Source organism: Chanodichthys erythropterus, chromosome 13 (genome assembly GCF_024489055.1).
Source record: "Chanodichthys erythropterus isolate Z2021 chromosome 13, ASM2448905v1, whole genome shotgun sequence".
Lineage (NCBI taxonomy): Eukaryota > Metazoa > Chordata > Actinopteri > Cypriniformes > Xenocyprididae > Chanodichthys > Chanodichthys erythropterus.
This window is the reverse complement of record NC_090233.1, coordinates 52,969,307-52,980,341: the sequence shown is the minus strand read 5'-3', so window position 1 is coordinate 52,980,341 and position 11,035 is coordinate 52,969,307. Positions and strand designations below refer to the sequence as shown.

Sequence of the window (11,035 nt, the reverse complement as noted above, 5' to 3'; positions counted from 1 at the left end):
TGTTCATCTTTTGTGTTGAATTGATCCTCGTTTGGCGTAAAATGACGGCATGACAACAACACTCTACTACAACAACTCTTCCTCTTCTCTAAAGCAGCCCATCATGGCCCCGCCCCCTTTGTTGTGTGTTCTCAGGGGCGGGGTTTATGTAAATTGTAGGGTTTGTGATGTCACAACCCGGGAAGAATCCCATTGTAGTCCCTACCAGCCGTTTCTGTAAAAGAAAATATCTCCTTTGCATTGAACTTTGAGCGTCGTAACTTTGCAGATGTTGTTTATGATCAAACAGCAACATTACACACTAACTAAAGTTACAAAAGTCAAATCACAATCAAGGACTCCTTTAAGGTTTTGTTGCATTACAGCACTTTGCTCAAGCCAGCGCTCACAGTAACCCGAAACTCCTGCGATTCACTCCACTTTTCCACATTTAGACTCCAGATTTAAGTTTCATCTCGAAACCAACCACCAGAAGCACACTGTGAAGCACACTTCAAAAGCAAGTGCACTACAGAGGATACCTGACAGCACTTGATATGTGTCATGTTTGATGATTTCAGAAGAAAGCATGAGCTTTGAGGAGGTTATCTAACCCTGTGAGCTTGGGCAATCACTCCTCGAGCTGCTTCAAATCAATGAGGTAAAAGTACAGTAAAGTTCAACAGCTGTGACTGCTCGACTTAAACGAGCTTGCATTAAATGCGTATTTTGTTTTGCATGTTCTAAAGTCATTTAGCAACCGATATCTGCCTCTTTACTCCATGCATTCACATGCATTTTGTTTCAAACGTCAATAATGAAATTTGCTAATAAACTCCTGATAGAGTAACAAAACCAAAGTACAGCACAGAAACACCCCCGACAGCTTTAACAAACACACTTCGCATGCATAAGAGCATAAATGTCATGCATTCACACTAATAATAAGAGATGATGATGATTGATTGACGCACCTGATCCGCCACGTCCTCCGCCGCGCTCATCAGATCCTCCTGCCCCATCGCTCACGGATCGCTGCGATTGAACTGATATGAAAATAAAAATATAAACACACGTGTATTAAACACTCTGAACTACTGCTGCTGCCTGTCTAGGCCTCCGCCGCCGTCCCACAATGCAGCGCGCTTGCTACGAAAGATCCCCTATCGTCGAGCGCGCGCACACTGGCCTCCCGCAAGCCACGTATACTCAAACGCGCGCGCGCACGGCAAGAGTTCGATAAAAGACTCTTTCAACAATGTATTTTAGTTTTTAGTGTATTTCAGTAAAAAAGGTGCATACTATATATAAATTATATTCGTTATTATTATTGTAAATATAATAAAAAAGGAGAATTAAATTATTATACAAAATATTATAAATAAATACATAATTATTCTAAAAAATAATTATTATTAATGTATTACTATCAGTAGTAGGCCTAGTATTGAATAAATCATAATATGAATACAAGTAATAATTATTATTATCATATTAATATTATTATCAGCATTAAATAAACTATATTTAATAATAGTTTAATAATTAATAATAAAATAATAAATTATAATATTGTAATTTTATTATCATATAAATATGATTAATATTTGTAGTATTCAATAAATTATATGTATTATAATAATATAAATATAAGTAATAACAATAATAATAATTATTGTTAATATTATCAGTATTAAATATTTATAATATATTTATTAGTATTAAATACATTTAATTTAGTATCATATAGAAATTATAATTAATAAAATTGTTAATATTAGTAGTATTAAATAAATTACATTTATTATACTAATTATTTTTGTATATATTATCAGTATTAAACTATATTTACTACTTTAACTTAATAATTAATAATACATTTTTAGTATAATATAAAATGATAGATACTAATTATCAATGTTAATATTAGTAGTATTAAATAAATTACATGTATTATAAAATAAGTTATGAATAATAATAAATATAAAAATAATTAGTAACATTGTTAGTAGTATTGAATAAATTTTATTATAAGAAAATAATGACAATAATTATTCACTTAATTAACAATATAAATTATAAATAATAGTTTTATTAATATTATTATTAGTTTGAAAATTTATTATAATATAAAAATGATGATAATAATTATTTTAATTATTACTGTGAGGGAAACACAGAATCACAAGACAAAATCATGTAGATTGCCCCTCATCAGACTGAGCTGTAAAACACACACACTTTAAATATTCATCTATGCTCCCTCATATAAATTAGAGACAATAAAAGGCCATAATTATAGCAGCTGCATCTGCTTCATGAGCACGTGTCTGTAAAATTACACACGCGATCAACAATATCAAACATACAGGAGACAGACGCGTCTGCAGCCACTGATGATCATTACAGCTCTGATGAAGAATCTGAGGATTCACAATAACAACCTGTGTGTGTGTGTGTCTAAATCATCCCATTCAGACTACAAAAATCATCATTTAACTAGTCAAGATCATGCAAAATCCATAACTTTATCAATTAGTTTCATCAATCATAGTATCTCTATAGTCACTACTGGAGTAAAATGACAATTTAATCATCAAAACCTTATTTTTGGACAATAATAATAATTTTACAAATTTGCATTTGAACAGTAAAAGTGTTTTTGCCATTTAGCAGATGATCGAATGAACAATCTGACAGAAAAGACTCAAGCACAATCTACAGAGAGCTGATCTAGTGTACATCATAAACTACAGCATCATTTAGAGGCGGAGTCTGTGCAGTGATAATCAATAAAAAGTGAATAATAACTATAAAAGCATCTCAAAGATATTAATATAACTCTGCTGTCAAACTGAACAAAATGCCTTCATTCAGATCCATCTCCAGAAACACTGACATAAAAAAAACAACATTTCAATGGAGTTACAAACTTTATTATTTCCCATTTACTTTGCCAACGTTTTTGAAACCCTTCTTCTTTCTGTTCTTCTTAAATTTCTTTGTGAAGCCAGAAGAATTAACCTGAAAAAACAACAGGAAAGACACACATTAAAGTCCAGAAAAACCTGACGTCAACCCGGTTCTCACCTCGCGCAGTTAAAGGCTTCGTTCACCCAAAAATTAACATTCTGTCATTAATTACTCACCTGTAAGACCTTCATTCATCTTCAGAATGACTGAATTATTAATTAATTAATGACAGAATTTTCATTTTTGGGTGAACTAATATTTAATTTGCATACAGTGAATTCACAAGGTGCCACACATGTAGAGATATATGTGTCAAACCTTCATAACAGTGTTAACATCATATACTTCATATAATGCACATGCATGTCAATCAAATCAGTGACACTGACCTTTTTGCGTTTCTGCTGCTGGTTTTCTACTTCCATTTCAGATACTTCATCATCATCATCATCAGTCTCAAAATCATCTTCCTCCCCGTCTTTCATGTTCTGCTCTTCCTCTGTCTTCTGTGTGAACATCGACGCTGCAGAGAAACACGACACACACTTAACATTAACAACTGAAATAAAGCTGAAATGAAATAAATTAGGAAGGTTGAAGCACTAAAATTATTAAATGGAATTCTGGAAATAAATAAAAACTTTAAATTGAAATAAAAATAAATGAACCTTAACTAATATACTATATATATATATATATATATATATATATATATATATATATATATATATATATATATATATATATATATATATATATATATATATATTTAATTTTATTATATTATATTATATATATATTTTATTATATTATATATAGTTTTATAATAAAAAAAAAGTAACAAAAGCACATAATGAAATTAATAAAAATGAAACTAAAATTAACATGAAAGCTAAAAATATAAAAACAAAAGCTTAAAAGATATCAATAAAACCATAAAACCTATAAAATATAAATAAACTATAATATATATATATATATATATATATATATATATATATATATATATATTTTTTTTTTTTTTATTATTAGTTTTTAGATTTTTTAAATATATTTTTAAATAATACAACAAAAAAAAAAATTAACAAAAGCACATAAAATTACAAAGAAAAACAACTAAAATGAAAACAAATAAAAGCCAATTCAAGATATTAATAAAACTATGAAACAACATGTTATGAAATATGTTATGAAATAACATTTTAATATTTCATTAGTTTAATATTAAAAACAAAAATTAATACACAAAAGAACATAAAATTACTAACATTAAAAATTTAACTAACATTAAAATGAAAACTTTAATAAAAAACTAAAATATTAGCTTTAGTTTTTTAAATATTTCATTAGTTTTTAAAAATACTTCATTAGTTTTGAAAAAAAAAAATGTTTTGGGAAAAAAAGTAATAGTTAACAAAAGCACATGAAATTACTAAAAATTAAAACTAAAATGAAAACTCATAAAATAAAAATAAAAGCCTATTCAAAATACCAAAACTTTAATAAAAACTAAAATATTAGTTTTAGTCTCCAAATATTTAAATAGTTTTTTAAAAATATTTGTATTTAAATATTTTTAAAAAGCCTAATAATTAAAAAAAAGCACATTCAAAATATATCATTTTTAATAAAAACTACAATATTAGTTTAAATATTTTGTAAGTTTTTTTTTAATTGTATTTAAATATTAAAAAAAAACTATTAATTAACAAAACCACATTCAATCACTAAAAATGAAACAAATTAAAATTAAAAAATTAAAAAAAATAAAAGCTCATTCAAAATATTAATAAAAACTGTAATAGCAAATAAGCACAATTCATCAGTGTATGCTATTCTAAATCAAAACGTTATGAGTAATAAAAAAAGCTAAATTAACACTGGTCTGTTGACTCGCGTGAGAAACTGACGTGGATAAAGGTCGGACATGCTGTCGTCGGAGTCGCTGTCCTCGGCGCCGCTCGAGCTCAGAGCACAGATGCCGCTGTCGTCCTTCCTCTTGGGCTGTCGCTCACTTCCTGCGGCCTCGTCGTGCTCTTTGACTCTCCGTTTCCGTCGGAGTTGGACCGGGACAAACTCAACCCCCTGACGAACACACTCCTCATCTGACACAACGACAAAGTGCTGCACGTTAATGTCATGAACACCGTTAATCAGGAAAACAACACGGTGCAGGTTGTACTTACACTGCTCTAGAGCCTTTCTGTAGCGTTTGCCGTTGACGTGGCGTAGAACGTGCTGCGGCACACGGTTGATGTGACGTAACGTGAGTTTGCAGAAGAGATGATTACTGAGGAAAACAGAACGACAATATGCATAAGCGTCGCTTTCACAACATTTCAAATCCCTCAGTTCTCTCCATCTCTGAAAAGCCAAGCTCATGTTGATTCATGTTTTATTACGAGCTCTGTCATTACACACCAGACACAAGTGAGAAATCAAGTCCCTCCAGGAATATCATGTCTCCTTTAGGACCAAGAGTGATCAACAGCTATTAGTTCAACAGACTTTTAATGGGTAGTTTTTTTAAATGCCTGATTATAATTCCCGCAAAATCACATTTAAATTGTTTAAAATGTGTTATAATGACCATTAATGTCATGGATCATATACTAGTGTATAACTGAAGCTATAGGTAGTGAACACAAGCATTTCTCATTCTTACTGTTTTTTAGTTAGCTTATGTACTAGCATAGCATACATCTACCCGATTAGCCTGCTAGCTTAGCTTATATCATATTAGGCAAGTTTTTTGCCTCCAATATATGTTTCTAGTTTGTTTTATTATTCAATACATAGGCATTTGTTTTATATTTCAAGCATGTTGCTTGTGCACTTAATGTAATAAACATCATACAATAGTGACAACAGCAGTTTTAAGTATTAACGATGTACTGACTCATTATTTAAATTGTCAATTTTGAACAAAATTTTTTTACATATTGTACCTTTAACGCTGCATCCGAAGTCGAATACTTCTCTACTATATAGTATGCGAACAGAGTAGTTTGTACGAATTCATAGTATTCAAAAAACAGTAGGCGAAAAGTACCCAGATGATTTACTATATTCGGCGAGATTCTGAAGTGCGCATGAACACTTAACTATCCCTTGAGGCCACGGGAGAGGATTTGTGAATGGAGTTGAAGGGACGTAACTGACGCTGGTAGGTCATGTGACGGTAACAACATGGCGGATGTAGTACCTCTGGATTTTATTCATACTATAGCTTCATCTCATTTCGAAGGCTGCGTCCTCCAGAGGTCGCATTTGAAGTCTGCATATGTCATCGAGGCGGTCTCATTTGAGAAAAATAACCGTTAGATTGCAAAGTAAGAAAGAAATTACAGTATTTTCACCTCACGAAGAATAGCAGTCAGTGTTATTATGGTTACTTTTCTTAAATTAGACATCTTTGATGATGTATGCAGCCTTCAAATGCGACCTCCGGAGGATCCAGCCTCCGAAATGAGACGCCGCTTATATATAAAACATACTTTTTTAATGGTCGTGAAGTAAATTTAAAGAGTTAGTTCACCTAATAATGAAAATTCTGTCATTAATTATTCACCCTAATGACGTTCCACACCCGTGGCGGTTTGACACGAGATCCAAATCATGATTCGACACAAACGATTGATAACGCTCCGAAGCTTCCTGAAGCAGTGTTTTGAAATCGGCCATCACTATATAAGTCGTTTTGTTGTTTTTTTGGCACACCAAAAATATTCTCGTGGCTTTACTATTAATATTGAACCACTGTACTCACATGAACTGATTTAAATATGTTTTTAGTGCGTTAATGGATCTTGAGAGAGGAAATGTCATTGCTCAGGCCTCACTGAGCCATTGAATTTCATCAAAAATATCTTAATTTGTGTTCTGAAGATTAACGAAGGTCTTACGGGTGTGGAACAACATGAGGGTGAGTAATTAATGACAGAATTTTCATTTTTAGGTGAACTAACCCTTTAAATTCGAATGTAGTATACTGAGAACTAAAGTGCACTGTACTCTAGTGTACTTACGGCTGTTTAGTGCTGTTGACTACATGGGGCTCATACTGCTTGTAGTCAAACTCCGCCTCAGCGCTCAGTTTCTTGTATTTCTTTCCTGAAGTGAAGTGCTGCAGCTCATCGAGGTTGCAGGGAAACTCGTGCTCGTTCAGTGTACACTTGATCTGAGAAAACACAAACATAATATTCACCGAATAAACATAGAGACATTCAAAGTGTCTAAACGACATTCATTCACGACTTTATCTCTATTTTAACAGCTGAAATGTGTCATAATTCTGCGTTATTGACCTTCTTAGAGTCTGTGAGTTGAAAACAAGGATGCTTCTGTAGAAATGCTCTCAAATCCTCTGGTAAATCCTCCATGACGACAGCATGAACAAAACATAAACAAACTAAATCTATATGAGGGCAAAACCTGATATTGAAGTAAATAACACAAAACCGCTGTAAAAACACACTAAAATAAGTGGATAAACGCTTGTTTTGCTGCACGTTGCGCAGCGCGACGTTTCAAAAACTACAATATGACGTCATATAGACACGACGCTGACGCTAGACCGAAAGCTGTCTATCGCAATGCCAGAAATAAAACTTTTTAAAGCTGCGAAAGCATGAGATATCTTAAAGTCATCATAAAATTGCTATATTGCATCTTATCTCATATATATTTTGAATAATTAAATATTTCGAGCTGAAACAGCAGATGATTTATAATTCTGATGAGGCGCGCTGTTAGACCGCTCGTGACAGTCAGCTGACACTGAGCTGTTAATCTTCGTTCGGTCTTTTACTCTGTAAATATATACATTTTTATTGATAGTATTATATGAATTTTGCGAGTTGCATTGTACTATTTTAAGTTAAATATGTCTGGACCAAACGGAGATCCCAATATTTCAGTTGATGATGGAATAATCGAGGATGAAGATGAATTCAGTGAAGAAGGTATAATAATAATAATAATCATCTCATTCTTTAATATGTTTTACTTTTGATCATTTTATTAGTTACTACTAACAATAAATTACATTTTAAATTAAAATTTTATTATTCGTTGGATATATATATATATATATATATATATATATATATATATATATATATATATATATATATATATATATACAGCTATGGAAAAAATTAAGAGACCACTTAACATTGATTTCTGAACTTGGAGTGGTCTCTTAATTTTTTCCATAGCTGTATATATATATATATATATATATATATATGGGTCAATGATGGGTATTTTTTTTTTGTCTAAAGGCTTTAATAATAATAATAATAATAATAATAAACAAAGATATGACATCCAAAGTATGTAAGGTAGTTTTATTGAATTTTAAAGGTTTTAATTATATTTTGCTACATATAAAGGTATTTTAAAGATTTTAAAGTGTCAAAAGGTCATTTGGTTTAACTGTCCAACCGTTCACTTGTGATTAAAATACCATAAAATGTAATAAATGTATATATTATTTATTCTGGCATGATTTTATAACAAAATATATATACATAAGTCATGCTTTGTTATGAGAAAGAATGTCTGGAAAAATGAATTTCATTGATGTCATTCGGAGTAACCAATATAAAGGGATCATTTTGGATCAAGTCATGTGGTCAATATCATGTGACAGGATATGACATCATTCAGACACCTGCAAAGGACCACATGATCATGAAGCAAAGTAACTAACTCTCTATTAACTATTTAAAAATTCATGTTTTCACTTGATCATACGCATGTCCCGAAACATCAGGTCATTCGGTGCAACCGCTATAAAACATGGAAAATGTTGTAATATTTTAAAAACTTGTACTAAATATAAAATGTTTGATTTTCCTTTTGATAGATATCAGCCTGTTAGCATTGATTGAAAATATCGTCATTCGGTAAAACCAAAATTTTGGTTAAACTGAATGACTTTTTTGGTGACAAATTTTGTCCATCCTGCCATAAATAACAAAAGCAGTGTTAATTTATTATAAAAACCATATAATCTCATTGTTAACACTTAATAAAACTTCAAAATTAATTATATCATTATATTTTTTACTTTTAAAAACCTTATTCGTCAATGACCCATATATATATATATATATATATTTACTAGGGCTGGGTAAAAAATACTGATTTCTCAATTTTAATCGATTCTCATTTTTACGAACCGATATCGAGTCCTAAATCCCAAGAATCGATTAGTCTAGTCTGTTTTCAGTTGATGAATGAGCAGAATATGTAGCTCCTCCCATCCAATAAATCACAATAATCGTTGTTACTTTTGATATGAAGCAAAGTCTCAGATTTCAAATGACGTCCATCTAATTATGAGATTCAAAAAATAAACAGTTTTGGTGCTGTTTAATGTGGCGTGACGGATCGCTTTAGCGCCTCAGTTAAAGAGAAGCATGTGATCATCCTCTCCTCCGCTTTAATACCAGTTACAGCGAAATAAACATGAACATCTGAAGGTATGTTAAAATATACAGTACAACTTACTGAAATCCGTATCATGTCTCGTGTAATCGCTCAATCAGTGCTTCAACCTCGGAAAGACGTCAGCTTCAATGTCACGTGACGTCACATTTACCTCAGAAAAACATATTCAGTGACCATAAACTCATTAGCCAGCTAGAAAAGTGCTCTAGAAAGATAAATATTATAGATAAATAAAGATAAATATCCGTTACATATTCTTTATAATGTTCTTCAATATTTAACGCATGTTTGAATAAATCAGCCGCGATTTAGATGTTTATATTTCAAAAAATGAATTGGAGTAGAAATATGATGTAATTCTAAACTTTATTTATAATAAAAACATCATTGAGTGTAATTTAAGTGTTTTTGTATAAATAAGTTAATTTAACCTTCAGTATTATTATTGTAGCACCAGCTGACTCTCATCTGTAGTTTACAGCATTACTTGAGAGATTTTATTCCTCATGAAGATTTGCCATTTACTGAAACTGAAATACTACATCCAAAATAATCGATATCGAATTGAAAGCATGTGAATAGTAATCCAATCGAATTGTGAAAATTCAGGCAATACCCAGCCCTAATATTTAGGCTCATATGTAATACCCTAACCGATAAAAATATATCGTTCAGTAATGGCGTCTTGGTCTCTGATCAGAATATGCAGCGATCGACTCCATGCTGGACCAGATCAACTCGTGTCTGGACGACATCGAGGACAGAAATGATGCTCTGAACGGAAAACTGCACGAGCTGCTGGAGTCCAACAAACAAGCCCGACGAGAGTTCAGACAACAGCTGAATGATGAAGAACCTCCTCCTCCTCCTCCTCCTCAAGCAGAAGATCCAGCATCCAGAGACACGCAGACCGAAGACTAGACACTGACGTCCATCCTCAGACTCTTTCCTGTTTTATTAATGCATTCAGATGTAAAATACCTGCGTTATCGTCTCAGTGGACCAGTAGGGTAGAATATATGTGTGTAAATGTCTTTGTGTTTGTCTAAACTGTACCGTATTAAATGAAAGCAATAATGCACTCGAGACATGATTATGTAACAACACTCTACTACAACTCTTCCTCTTCTCTAAAGCAGCCCAAAATGGCCCCGCCCCCTTTGTTGTGTGTGTTCTTGGGGGCGGGGTTTATGTAAATATTAGGGTTTGTGATGTCACTAACCACTAACTAGTCCCTACCAGCCGTTTCTGTAAAAGAAAATCTCTCTCTTTGCATTGAACTTTGAGTGTTGTAACTTTGCAGATGTTGTTTATGATCAAACAGCAACATTACACACTAACTAAAGTTAAAAAAGTCAAATCATGATCAAGGACTCCTTTAAAATGTGGTAAAATCACTGTAATGCACCGCCTCGAGTGGCTTATTGCTTTCATATGATACGCAATGTGAATGAGAAATTTATTTATTTTTAATAAATAGTCATCAAGGATGTAAACAAATTTACATAAAAGTACTTCCCTCACAATTCTGAGAACAAAAAGTTATAAACTCAGAATTGCAAAGTCAAAATGACCTTTTTATTTCCTATTCTGTGGTGAAAACAAAACCCAGTCGCCCTTGTAA

General features: G+C 31.8%; 3 protein-coding genes across 3 annotated transcripts in view; 1 reads left to right on the top strand and 2 right to left on the bottom strand.

Annotated features, from left to right (window-relative positions):
* surf4 (surfeit 4) overlaps window positions 1-1,140 on the bottom strand; it is an 18,177-nt gene extending 17,037 nt beyond the window's left edge. Inside the window, exon 1 of the mRNA XM_067407281.1 lies at window positions 954-1,140. Within this exon, the coding sequence (XP_067263382.1) occupies window positions 954-1,001 (48 nt within the window). The 5' untranslated portion in view covers window positions 1,002-1,140. The remainder of the gene's footprint in view (window positions 1-953) is intronic.
* Window positions 1,141-2,242: 1,102 nt separating this feature from the next.
* On the bottom strand, window positions 2,243-7,499 carry surf2 (surfeit 2). Its single transcript, XM_067407685.1, has 6 exons — window positions 7,260-7,499; window positions 6,981-7,132; window positions 5,139-5,242; window positions 4,863-5,057; window positions 3,342-3,475; window positions 2,243-3,003 (listed from the first exon to the last, which is right to left on the bottom strand). The coding sequence occupies exons 1-6, from the start codon at window positions 7,332-7,334 to the stop codon at window positions 2,917-2,919; spliced, it is 747 nt and encodes a 248-aa protein (XP_067263786.1). The 5' UTR covers window positions 7,335-7,499; the 3' UTR covers window positions 2,243-2,916.
* A 222-nt stretch (window positions 7,500-7,721) lies between these two features.
* Window positions 7,722-10,869, top strand: bbln (bublin coiled coil protein). The gene is made up of 2 exons (XM_067407094.1): window positions 7,722-7,916; window positions 10,112-10,869. Exons 1-2 carry the CDS (start codon window positions 7,838-7,840, stop codon window positions 10,330-10,332), a joined length of 300 nt encoding a protein of 99 aa, XP_067263195.1. The 5' UTR covers window positions 7,722-7,837; the 3' UTR covers window positions 10,333-10,869.
* Window positions 10,870-11,035: the final 166 nt, after the last annotated feature.